At 36.3% G+C, this 13,714-nt stretch overlaps 2 protein-coding genes and 1 pseudogene across 2 annotated transcripts; 2 read left to right on the top strand and 1 right to left on the bottom strand.

Moving 5' to 3' along the window:
• The first annotated feature begins 389 nt into the window (after nt 1-389).
• Nucleotides 390-3,048, top strand: LOC113282267 (annotated as a pseudogene).
• Nucleotides 3,049-5,518: 2,470 nt separating this feature from the next.
• LOC113279340 (ABC transporter G family member 17-like) lies at nt 5,519-8,256 on the bottom strand. The gene is made up of 4 exons (XM_026528032.1): nt 7,969-8,256; nt 7,581-7,760; nt 7,227-7,495; nt 5,519-7,145 (listed from the first exon to the last, which is right to left on the bottom strand). The coding sequence occupies exons 1-4, from the start codon at nt 8,254-8,256 to the stop codon at nt 5,519-5,521; spliced, it is 2,364 nt and encodes a 787-aa protein (XP_026383817.1).
• A 3,664-nt stretch (nt 8,257-11,920) lies between these two features.
• On the top strand, nt 11,921-12,958 carry LOC113279339. Its single transcript, XM_026528031.1, has 3 exons — nt 11,921-12,155; nt 12,519-12,587; nt 12,666-12,958. Exons 1-3 carry the CDS (start codon nt 11,921-11,923, stop codon nt 12,956-12,958), a joined length of 597 nt encoding a protein of 198 aa, XP_026383816.1.
• The last annotated feature ends 756 nt before the right edge of the window (nt 12,959-13,714 follow it).

The raw sequence follows: 13,714 nt of genomic DNA, 5'->3' as shown, positions 1-13,714 counted from the left end.
AATTATAAATTTAACTGAGACATAAATTAAATAAAACAATACTAAAATGTAATATAGAATCATAATGATCAATGGTTAGATCTGGGGGATTTATGGATTCAATTAGCAATGGGTGGTATGTTATTATTGTTACGGATAGTACAAATGAAAAAAATCACGACAAATAAAAACCGGATTCTTCACGGATCCATTGAAGAGACAGAAAATGTGGACCTGCTCATAGACCTGGACTACCTAAGACCCGATTCATCGAAGATCAAGCCCTATGAGGCAAACCAGTTTCTTCAGAAGTCAATGGTCCATAGAGTAAAATTCAAACACCAAACTATCGTTTGATACGTGTCAAATATGAGTTATATCAAGTTAGAGAGAGAAGTGGCAAAAGACAGCGTAAGTTGTAAGTAGGTCTCAAGAGAGAAAAATGGAACCTGAAAAGATTGAAGATTTGAAGAAATTTGTAGATCAATGCAAAATAAATCCTTCCATTCTTAATGATCCTAATCTAGCTTTTTTTTTACAACTTATCTACAAAGGTAATCAAAATATCGGAGTAAGTACTAATTTTATTTATCTTTTACTAGGAAATTAACTTTTAAGTATACTGTGTTTATTTATTCAGTTTGGGAGCTCGGATTCCAGTGAAAACAGAAGATGTGACAACGGAGGATGATATCGTAGAGTCGGATATTGAGTTTGATGAGACTGGAGTAGTAGTAAACCCTGATAATGATGATCCTCCACAAAAGGTGGGTTTTAGAAAATTAGGGTTTTAGGTTTTGGTGTTCAATTTTTGTTGGTTATGTAATTAGAATTTTTTGATGTAGATGGGAGATACTTCTGTCGAGGTTACAGAAGAAAGCTTGGAAGCTGCTCAAATTTCAAAATCGAAAGCAATGGATGCAATATCAGAAGGTATTGGGTAATTTGTTGTGAATAGATTCTAGATGAGAAAATTGATTTTGCTTAGTAACTGTTATATTGGTGTACAGGTAAGTTGGATGAAGCGGTTGAACACTTAACTGAAGCTATAGTATTGAATTCATGTTCTGCGATCTTATATGGGTCTAGAGGTAAATGAATTATGTAACTTTTGTGGTTTTTATTATTTTTTGTGGGATATGGATGATTTGTAATGTGAAGTTAATCTTTGTGTGTGTTTCAGCTAGCGTCTTTGTGAAAATGAACAAACCAAACGCAGCAATTCGAGATGCAGATGCTGCATTGGAGGTTTGTTTGTGCCATCATTTTGCATTTGTCTAGCTCGTTGGATTTTGCTTAACAGTACTTGGATTTCGTTTAACATCACTTGGATTTTGTTTGGCTGATGGGAACAGATAAATCCTAATTCTGCAAAAGGGAACAAATATCGTGGAATGGCAAGAGCTATGTTGGGGCAATGGGAAGATGCTGCCAAGGATCTGCATGTAGCTTCATCGTTGGATTTTGATGAGGAGATTGGGTTGATGCTCAAAAAGGTAATTCTGATTTATTTATATATTTTTATGTGGGAGGGGAAGGTGCTACATAAGCCTCACAAGATATTGTTGTCTGAAGGTTGAACCTAATGCTCGCAATATTGAGGATCATCGAAGAAAATATGAACGACTGAGGAAAGAGAGGGAGCTAAGGAAAGCTGAAAGGCCACGTCCTTCACAAAAAAAGACATCTGTGAGTTTCTTTGTTGTTAGGAACCATCTTTATTCCTGATTAAGAAGCTCCTTGCTCTTGAAATTCAAGCTAGTTTTCGCTTCATGAATAGAATAGACCCTTCATTTTTGTTATGTCTATAATACTTTTTTCAATTTCACGTAGGACCAGGCTGCAGTGTCTTCTCTCAAAGAAGGTATGCTCTGTTAACTCTATTTCTGGTTTCTTAAACTATTATCAACATAGATGTTAGTTGACTGAGGTACTTAAAGCTTTCACGAAAGAAAATGAAGTAAAAGACATAGAGAACACTACCAATGCTTTGACTTCTCTGGATTTCGACATATAATTTTTGATGACATTTCAATGATCTTTAACATCATCACTTTACTAATAAATCTTAGGTGAATAGGGCTTCCACAACGCTCTTAAGAACCCTCAAGTTTCCGAATCGCAATTAACAAACCCCATTTAACTAAAGATGTAGGTTGCATATGGCACATAGACTCAAGAAAATGAAGTTGGGTTTTTATTTGGCTTCAAAGACTGGTCTCAAAACTGATCTTCGAGAAGCAAGGTCCCATTCATAAATAAATGGGTCATTTCCTAGTTTTGTATCCTTACTTCTGGAGTTGCTATTTCTTTACTGGAATCTACAAGTACAGATGATCTTCTTGGCTTTCCTTTAAGCATCTCTAATCATTTCCATATCTGATGTGGATACCAGTTTAATTTTTCTTCAAGCGCCATGCTGGATATGAAAATTTCTGAGTTCTTGCTAGACTTTCACTGCTTTTGCATGTTTGTATTTAACAGGACATGTTCTAAGTGTTCACTCCAAAACTGAATTGGATACCAAATTCACTGCCGCATCGAGTTTATCCCGTCTGGTTATCCTGTACTTCACTGCAGCATGGTGTGGTCCCTGCCGTTTTATGTCTCCGCTTTACCAGAGCTTGGCTGAGAAACACCCGAAAATTGTTTTTGTGAAAGTTGATATAGATGAGGCTAGGGATGTGGCTGCACATTGGAGTATTAGTAGTGTTCCTACCTTTTTCTTCATTAAAAATGGAAAAGAGATTGACAGGGTGGTAGGAGCTGACAAGGCTGGGCTTGAGAAAAAGATTGCCCAACATGGGGGCTAGTTCTGAGATTACTGGCTGATGAGTTCCATTGTTTCAAATATCAGTTGTTGTTTCCTCTGTTGACTAGCAGGTTAACTCTTGATTGTCTGAAACTAAACCTTTTAAAGTCCATTGTATAGGCTGGTACCTCGAGTATTGTCAGCGACTATAGATTTCCTACCATATTGCAATTCTATGCAAATTGTACAGAAGTGTTGAAAAATTGTGTTTCATTTGATGCCTTGTCACTTAATTTCGCATCGTTTTTCTTACTTCATATGGTTTTGCTGTTGGTGCCTGGTAATGATTTTGTATTTGCTATAACAGCTGTTATGTATCACTTATTTCTTAGTTGCATTAAGTGATGCATCACTTACATATGTTCTTGATCCTTCTGCTTTGCTTATTGTCTTGCTATTTACAAGGAAAGAAAACCGATTGATAAGTAATCACGAGAAGATGACCCGAGTGTTTAGTAGTACATGCTTGTCTTGTGGGTACTTGGCTAAAAGGGTCTCTTATTTGAAGAAATGATTTTTCATGTGAGATTATATCTCTAGTAATTGCATTTTACCTTGCTGTGGTTTCTGTCTGCATGTCCATAGAGTTTTAATAAAATTTCAGTGATAGATATAGAGGTGAGCAGGGTCTGGGGAAAGCTTGAGCCCAATTTCAATAGTGACCCAATTGGAAGTTTCGGGGAGTTGCTCCATTCATCATTTCTTGGAACGATTTTTTAGGGACTATGGTTTTTTTGAGGTGACCATGATTTTATTAGGCCACCTTCCCTATAATTATAAAGGGTGTCCTAAAACATTGAAATGACTAACCTATCATTAATCTAATTTAATTTAAAACCAATCCAATAACCACCTATATATATATATATAACCATCACCTCCTCCCACCATCGCCGATTACCACCACCATCACCTCTGATTATCACCACCACCAACCACCGATTACCACCACCACCACCGCCCACCACCGCCGATTACCACCACCACCTCCTCCGATTATCACTACCACCAATTATTAACACTAATTAATCATCATCCAAAATTAATCAGGAGGGTAATTTAGGTATTAATAGTTAGTGTAATGATTAGTGAGATGATTAAGTTAAAGATAATTAGTGAGATTAAAAATCAGATGGTTTTTTTTTAAAGAAGTAGAATTCTTGAGAGAGTAAAGTTAGAGAAGATGAAGAAGGAAAACATGAAAAACGACGGATTTTACAAACCACAACCGGAGGAAGGGTATTTGGGTACCCAGGTATGCTTCAAACTTAGATAATGTTGGTTGAATTGCTCCAAAGTTTCAAAAAAAAAAATGAAACTTTTTATGTAGATTTGGGCCAGTTCGGTTACCATATGTCAAGAACATGTAACCAAACACACCTGAAAGTGTAGTTCGGTTACGTTTTCCAAACACGCAGGTTACCGAACTCGCTCGTCAATGGAGGTTTTGGTTGTACAGTGTAATGTTCGGTTACTTAGGATAAAATGGTAGGTAACCGAAATTTGAACTTAACAATTTATTTGGGTACATCTTGTGTGTTCCGTTAGTTCGCAAACTTCAACGCAACCAAGTTCCCAACCGAACTGCAGGTTAAAAGTAATCTAGTGTTAGAAGTTCGGTTGGTTCGCAAACTTCAACATATTTTGCGAATCAACCGAACTGGGCTTATATATGCATATATGCAATTAGACAAACGTTCGGGTACTACGAAATTTATTTCTTGGCGAATTAGGTAGAGTTCGGTTACGAAGTTTCAAAGGTAGAGTTCGGTTACAAAGAAAACTTAACATTTTTGCGAACGAACCGAACTTGTGGACTTCTTATTATTTTCTTAAACTAAAGTTCGGTGATATCCTTATTTTGCGAAGGAACCGAACTTATGGACTTGTGTTGTTCTAATACAAGGAGTTCGGTTAAAAGTATTTTTTTGCGAATCAACCGAACTCTGAGTTCGGTTAAGAAAAAATTAATTCGTGATAACCGAACTTTTTTCTCTGAAAAAAAGAACCTCCGTTAAACCTCTCTGCAACTTCCATTTTCAACTCATTTTAATGATTACTTTTCATTTATTCAACCAAAAACGAATGACAAGTAATGGGTTTGTGAGAGTAACTTTGTTAATATTTTAAATTAAGCTATATATATATATATATATGTATAACCACCACCTCCTCCCACCATCGCCGATTACCATCACCACCACCTCCAATTATCACCACCATTATAGTAATTTAGGTATTAATATAAATATTTAGATAAGGGGTGACCTAGATTTACTTCTAATGTCTTTACGCAAAATGAAATCATGGTCCCAAAAAATCATGGTCCCCAAAAAATCGTTCATTTCTTGAGTTTAATGATTTTTGGGTAGGGGATTTCTCCCTTGTGGTTCTGGTTGCCTTGAGTGGTATTTTCTTTTTATCAACTAATCAACTATCATTTGTTTAAGGATGAATACATTTCTTACTTTTATCAAAAAGGAAAGGAAAAAAAAACAAAATCATTTCTTACAGCTTTATAAATCAATTTTCATTTTTGATGTGCAGTTGATGGTGGTAACCTTTGTCAATTCTGTGTGCATAACACTATAACAACAATACTGTCTTCAAATGTGTCTTACTCTCTTATGGGTAGTACCCAGACTTACATGAAGTAGCTGTAGTTCTTGAGCTTACAATACATGCAGATGCTTGATAAAAATCACCGGGTCCGGAAAGAAAGAAGCTTCATTTTCTTTCATTCTTAGAATAAAATCTTAAAACCACATAGAAGAGAAGTCGATAGAGAACTCCCCAGGCAAGCAGAATAGCAATGTCATACCAGATTGATTCCATCTGAATATCCATGGAGGAAAGAACGTCTTCTCCAAACAGCAAGCAGGAATGGGAGGGATCTACAGTGTTGTGCAGTTCACTGAAAGTCACATTTCCAAGAGGCCCAGGTGACAGTTCTCCATAGTTTCCATTGTAGCATTTATTGCCTTTAAACTCATTAGTTAACATAGCTTCGAAGGGATATTTGATTGCTGAGATGTAATGGAGCCAACGCCAAACAAGTGGTATTTGTGTTCTCTTCAAGAAAAAACCACAAGTCAAGAAAAACAGCGCAGTGGTGGCAATCACAACAGCATAACCTGTGATATAACTTGGAACTAGAGCACTGACGAGCATAACATAGGCATTTGTGGTTATCAAGGAAGCAAAAAGGATCATCCCGAAGTTGAAAAGGTTACTTTTCAGATGAAGTATCAGCTTTGTGATTATGGCAAATGTGAATCCCTGAACAGCGAAGAAAGGAAGGTAAACGATGAGGGATGATATAACGTAGGATGATGCTCGATAGGCGTTATGAGAAGTCTCTCTGATGAATATAAACCTTTCTTGGATGAAGGTAGGAACAGCATCGTTGGAGGAGAAAAACACAAGGCAGACACTGAAGATATAGAAATTAAGAAGTTTGTTTATGGTTTTGAAGTCAGATTCACTGAGTTTCTTGAATAGACTAGACAGAACAAGAGCCATAACTGTCAAAACGATTTCACGGGAAAGAAAGAGTTCTGGGGTACGTATGACGTTTAGTGCAGTTCTCCATGAAAGGACTGCAACTTCACGGAGCCAAGGATTGGCGTATTCAGGGCCATGATCTACTACTGGTTCATCAAATCCATCCAACTGAAACTCTTCATAAGAAGGTGCAAAGAAGGTGTCTGGGGATGGGTTTACAACTGAAGGAGTGCTGATGTGAGACGGGATACCGTGATGATATGTTGGTATTTCAGCTGAAAAGATTGGTCTCGAGAGTGGAGTTTTCCCAGGAGTGCGACTGGGGGTTCTTGCTGGAGTCCAAGATGGTAGATGTCGAGGAGTACCTTTGACACCATGATACACCCAGACTGGGAAATCTCTATAAAACTGAGAAGCTAGCCTTGGATTATAAATTCCACTTGGATTATAAACTCCACTATTACCATGCATAGGTGTTTTAGTCTTACGCTCAAGAGAGTTGTCAAAATCTTCTTCATCATCATCGTCGAAGTATTCTAACTGGACGGAATGCCGACTAGGTGTCTGATTTCCTCCGGAGAATGCTTGACTGCGGAGAGGGATTGTGTTTCTGTGTGGAGTATGGGATGGTGTTTTGACTCTACGAATTGGAGTCGCTGCGACTTGATCAGGTTTTATTCCTTCACTTTGGTAGAAAATGAGAGGATCTAGCCCAATTGTGGACTCATCATACTCTTTGATCACATCCAGGAGATACTCCATGCTGTTCTCACCGTCAGGAACTGGCCTTCCAAATCCAGAGAGGTGAGCAGGGAGAGCAGTTGGGCTTCCCATATAGACCAGCCTACCCCTGCAATATACATATATAAATTCCAGTTCAAGAAAACCCAGCACTGGTTGCAACTTTAAATTGCTGAGCATTTGTGATTACCTTGCCAGAACAGTAATCCGGTCTAGGAGCATCTGAATTCTGAAAGAGGGTTGATGGATGGTCATGAGCACAATACTTCCACCTCGAGCAATGTCTTTCACCTTTTCGACTACACTGTAAGCACTGGTAGAGTCAAGACCTGATGTGGGTTCATCAAGGAATAACAGTGAGGGTTTGTGAATTATGTCAACTCCGATAGAAACCCTCCTTCGCTCCCCACCTGAAACTCCTCTCCTGCCTTCGTCACCAATAAATGTATGCGTCGTGCTCTGCATATTACCATCTCAGCTATAATTAGAGACGTTGATAGTTCAGTAGTATTAGAATGAAAATTAGAATAGACGTGTCACTGACCTGCAAACCAAGTTGTTCTATAAGTTCGTAGACTCTGATCTTCTTTTCAGCCTTTGATATTGAAGGAGAGATCCTTACTTCCGCAGCAAACATGAAGGTTTCGAAGACTGTTAACATAGGAAAAAGCTGATCATCTTGCATCACGTAGGATGATACCTTCTTCATGTAGCTTGTGCTCACCTGCATGAAACACCATTATTCAAGAGAAGGAGACTATTAGATGATTTTCCCTCCCGACCTCAATATGTCAGGTTGTTAATTAGACAGCTGATGCGAAAAACTCAGCAATGAGTTCCTGACAATTCCAGGGACGACATGATTAAAAGCAGCGCAATCTTAACCAAGTAATTGTATTAAAGAATTTATTTATAAGAATTTAGTTACTAACCGGTCTACCATCAACGCTAACAGATCCTTGGAGACTCCCACGAGCAATTCTTCCAGCTAAAGCATCAAGAAATGTGGATTTACCAGCACCACTAGGACCCATGATAGCCATGATTTCACCTCTCATTGCCTGACCAGTGATATCATGAAGAAGATAGGCTTGTTTCTTGATCCATTCATCATCTTTCTTTTGTTTCTTAATGACACTATAGCTCAATTTCTTGAACTCTAGACCTTGACCATGAAATACCTTATGACTTTCTGTTGCATGAACAACTGACTTATCCATGCCTAGTAAATTTTCCAGGCTTCTGGCTGTGTCTGACCTTGGTAATCCTGTAGCCATGCCAACAACAGTAGTTACTACGGATTTTAACGGTGATTAAATATAATCACAGTTATATCAGCCTCCTTCGAGGCGTAAGGTTGAATTGAACCCTTTTTATTTTCTTTATGTTGCAGTATGAATTTGATCTAATATAGGCAGCTGGTGAAAAGTTGACGGTGAGAATGAGGAGGTGTTTTTTTGGTGAGTGTTGTCTTTTACATTCTTCCTTTGGTTTTGACGTTGTTTTGCCTTGATATTATAGGAATTTTTAGTTCTTTTGCTTTTGTTGCTTTCTAAGACTTAGATAACAGAATAAAATTGGTTCCATTTTTTGAGTTTGGTTTAACAAGTTTCAAAAAGGACGGCATCCTGCTAATGGCCGGAGAATATGGAGAGTTGGAATATTGAAACAAGTTAATGTCCCTCTGAATGAGGAAATTGGTAACGCTTGGAGATTGACAGGAAGTGCAAAGTGTGAGACGGCGCAGGGCCTAGTCAGTTTGTCTTTGCTGTGCCAAAGACCAATTTGATTCTTACTAATTAAATTCATATGTGTAAGGGATTGGAACCCACATTAAGATCCATTCTCTACACAAACATCCGATCTACGAAACCACTTAATACTTGTTGATTTTGGAGTGTAAATTTGTGAACCCTCAAAAACAGGGGTGCACATTCGGTCAATAATATGGCCGAAACTCAGATCCAACCAGAAACTGGATCTTGTTCTGGATTGAAAGAAAAAAAATTTGATTTATTTTTAGAACAACTTCAAAAGTTATTTCGGATCTTCCCGAGTGTGGTACACATGGAGATTCACCCTCTCTGTTTATTCCTGATGATATAATTGATGATAGCACAGAGGAATGGAAATTCAGTTTGATAGGCAGATTGGATCTTGTGAAATTAAAATTTGAGATTGCAGAAGCAACACTCAGGAGACTATGGAAATTGAAAGGTTCTGTTCAACTTATTCCACTGGGAAAATGATTTTTTATTATAAAATTAGAAAATGAAGAAGATAAGCTACATATTTGGTCTGGTAATTAGGTTGTGGAAGAACAAAATCTTACTCTTAAGAATTGGGAACCAAATTTTAATCCAGCAGCACAGAAAACATCTTCAGCATTTGTTTGGGTGAATTTTCCAGGTCTCATCATTGAATACTGGAAGGAGAAGATTATTCTGCATATGGGTAAAGCTCTAGGGAGACCAATAAAAGTGGATGAAACAACTTTGAAAAAAGAAGCAGGTACTATGCAAGTGTTTTGGTGGAGATGGATTTAACCAAAGCTATCCCAAGTAAAATTTGGGTAGAATCTAAATATGGTGGGTTTGAGCAAGTAGTTCAAATTCCTAAACTACCAAAGTTTTGTAATCATTGTCAAGTAATAGATCACTATGTTGTAGAATGTAGAACTAAAAGAAAAGATCAAGATCACCCTGAAGTGGTTCCAATAACTAATGCATCTAAACAAGTTTGGAGAAAAATTATACCAAAGAGAAAACAAATTCCAACACAAACAGGTTTTGATATATGCTTTAGCTTCCCTTCCAAGGACAAAATGGTGGAAAATATTGATGAAAACTTACTTGATAATGATGAGGAAGTGGATGCAGTTATTCCTCCTGCTCATCCAACTGAAGTTACTTCAAATATTATCAATTCAGGTAAATTCCAAGTTCTGCAGGATATGAATGATGAAATTTTCAATTCTCAAGTTGAATTTCCAGTATTAAATGTTGAACAAATTCTAAAGTCAACTTCTAGTGCTCCTTCAATTAATGAAGTGGTCCGCGTAATACCTCCAGTGGAAAAAGAAGTTGTTCATGAAGAAGTTCCAAAATTTAAACAGAAGGCAGTTAAAAATATAAGTATTATTAAGACAAGAAATCAAGCTTCTGGTTTAGTGATTAATGAGGGTCAAATTGGAAAGCTGAGAGGGAGCAATTCTTCTCAAACATCATCTAATAAATGAAGATTATCTTCTGGAATGTCAGAGGCCTAAGGTGAACAAGGGCCAAAGACAAACTTAGAAGTTTAGTTCATAATTTTAATCCTTTTTTAGTTATTCTAGCAGAGCCAAAGGTAAAGTATTCTTTTGAGTTTTGTAAAAAATTAAGAGTAGCAGGTATGCATTATGAAGCAATTCATAATTCATCTGAATAAAGAAAAGGCAATATTTGGATCTTATGGAGTGTTTCTATAAAACCTCCAACTCTTATTTCAAGTACAGATCAATCAATAACTGTTGAAGTAGGGGGTGCTCTAATCACAGGGATTCATGCAGCTTCTTTAACAGTACATAGAAGAGAACTATGGAGTGAGATTTTTGATTTAAGTTCTTTAAATAAACCATGGCTAGCAATTGGTGACTTTAATGCAGTCCTTAAGGAAGAAGAGAAGAAGGGATTTTAAGACCATTGAGAATATCTAAGATAGAATTCAATAACTGTTTACATAGCAGTGGATTGATACAATCTCCTTACTCTGGTTTAAATTTTTCTTGGTGTAATAATAGAGCTGGGAAGAAAAGAATAGTATGCAACCTAGATAGAGCAGTATACAATGATAAATGGCTAGATCTGTACCCAAGATGGGCATATAAAGTTGCAACCTAGATCATAGTACATTATATGGAGCAAATGCTGCAATTCCTAAACCAGCAAAAATTCCATTTAGAGCATTAAAATTGTGGAAAAATCATGCAACTGTTTAAGGACTCATGGAGCAAGATACTAAAAGGTAATCCAATTTATATTTTCATGAGTAAAATGAAGAGATTAAAAATTGATATCAAGGAATGGAATTGGTGATGTTAACAAAAATTTGAAATTAGCAGGGGAAGATGTTTTAGTTACTTCTCTTGTTTCTGATCAGAATCCAGAAAACAATTTTCTTTTGAATAAGCTTATTACAACAAGAGGGAAGTTAGAAGTTCTAACTCAGCATCAAAAGGAAATTACTCAGCAAAAATCCAGAGTAATGTGGTTAAAAGATGGAGCTTCAAACTCTAAATTTTTCCATGTTAATTTGAAAATAAGACAAATTCAAAATATGATTGTGGAGTTAGAAGATGGTGATGGAAATATAATTACTAATCCAAAAGATATAGCTGAAAATATTGTTGGATACTTTGAAGAAAAATTTAAACTTCAAGAGGTGGAAATAGATCAACATTTCTTGGAAAACATTCCTAAAGTGGTAGAGGTAGAAGATAATAAAATGATTGAAGCTATTCCTACAGATGAAGAGATTAAAAAAGTTGTCTTTGAACTCAATCCAGAAAGTGCACCAGGGCCTGATGGTTTTGCAGGATGGATCTAAAGATATGCTTGGGAATTTGTGGGCTCCGATCTCACTAATGCAATACAATACTGCTGGAGGAGAGGTTTTATACCTACAAGTCTTAATGCAAACTTCTTAAAGCTCATTCCAAAAGTTAGTAACGCAAAGAAAGCAAAACAATTTATACCAATTGGTTTAATGAACTTCAGCTTCAAAATCTTTACAAAAACATGGGCTACAAGGTTAGGAAGTATAATTCATAAGATAGTTTCACCACAACAAGGAGTTTTCATAAAGGGTAGAACAATAAAAGAACAAATAACATTAGCATCATAAATGGTAAATAAGCTTGATACTAAAAGAAGAGGAGGTAAATTTGGCTTAAAGATTGATATTACTCAAGCCTATGACTCTCTCAGCTGGAATTTTCCGTTTCAAGTCATGAGCAAATTTGGTTTTACTGATAAAGGAATTTATTGGCTTCAAATACTTCTTAAATCAGCAAGAATTTTTGTATTAGTAAATGGTGGACCAGAGGGTTATTTTCAAGTGGAAAGGGGATTGAGTCAGGGTGACCCACTGTCTCCTCTTCTTTTTTTTTTCTTGCTGAAGATGTTCTAAGTAGAAATATTACAAAGAAGATACAAGATGGAGATATCAAAGCAATGGTCAATAGAAATGGAATCAAACCTTCGCACATCCTATTTGCTGATGATGTATTCTTATTATGTAATGGAGAGATGAGGAATGTTAAAAAGCTAATGGAAGTACTTAAAGAGTATCAAGCTGATCCAGGACAAATGATTAGTTTATAAAAAAAGTAAATGCTTCGTTGGTGGCCCAAGTGATAGCAGAAAAATCCATATCTCAGAAGAATGTTGCATTCCTTTGGCTGACTTTCCAGATAAATATCTGGGAAAACTGGTATTTCCAGGTGGTGTTAAGTCATTTCATGTATGGAACTGTGTTAAGATGATGCATGAAATACTTGTAGGATGGAAAGGTAAATTGCTCTCTTTTCAGGAAAGATAAATTCTAGTAAAATTTGTCCTAAGTAGCTTACCAATATACAATATGTCAGTATATAGATGGCCAAAAAGAATATTGAAGGAATGTCAGAGGATTATCAAGAACTTTTTATGGACTGATGATCCATCTCAAAGAAAACAAGTAACTTTAAAATGGAAACCATTAAGTGAAGGTGGTCTGGGAATAAGAAGGTTGGAAGTAATTAATAAATCTTTATTAATGAAGCTATTTTGGAAGATTCAAAATGGAACAGAGGAATGGGATAAGTTTTTTCAAGCTAAGTTCCAGAATAAAAAGGGTGATGGATTACTCATTACAAGAAATCATCCATATGGCAAGGAATAAAATGGGTGATGGAAGATGTACAGGAAGGTACAAGTTGGCTTGTAGGAAAAGGAAACAATATATCAGTTTGGAATGATAAATGGATACAGGGTAAAGCCCTGAAAGAAAAATTCCCTAACAATACATTTCTTAATGAATTCCCAGAGATGAAAGTTGCAGATCTCTTATTAGAAGGAGAATGGGTAATTCCAAGTGAGATAATGGAGATGATTGATCTTAATAAATTTCCAATTATCAATGGAAGAGAGGATAAAAGAATTTGGACATATACAATCTCAGGAGACTTTACAGTGGCATCTGCAATATAGCTATAAGAGAGAAATTCCCAAAATTGCAATGGAAAACACACGTATGGCATCCTTCTGTTCATCCTAATATCTCAAGCAATGTCTGGAAGTTAGCTAAAAACATTTGTGCCGCTGATGAAAACCTTAAAATAAGAAATGTTCAAATGGCTTCAAGATGTTGCTTTTGCAAAAAAGAGGAAGAAAAATAAAGATCATATAGTATGGTATTGGAATTTTAGTGAAATAATATGGAGATGGTTAGGATATATGTTTAACTTCATCAATCCCAGGTCATTTGAAGAAATGCTGAAACAGGAAAAACATAAAAGTCCAGCTATTAAGGAAATCTGGAAAGTAGCTTCTTTTATCACAATGAGGGAATTATGGTTTAAAAGGAATAAATGCATATATGAAGAAGAATCATGTTCAATGGAAGTAATCAAGACTAAGACAATGCATTTTACAGAGG

This window comes from Papaver somniferum, chromosome 5 (assembly GCF_003573695.1).
Source record: "Papaver somniferum cultivar HN1 chromosome 5, ASM357369v1, whole genome shotgun sequence".
NCBI classification, from domain to species: domain Eukaryota; kingdom Viridiplantae; phylum Streptophyta; class Magnoliopsida; order Ranunculales; family Papaveraceae; genus Papaver; species Papaver somniferum.
This window is presented reverse-complemented; position numbering and strand designations above follow the sequence as displayed.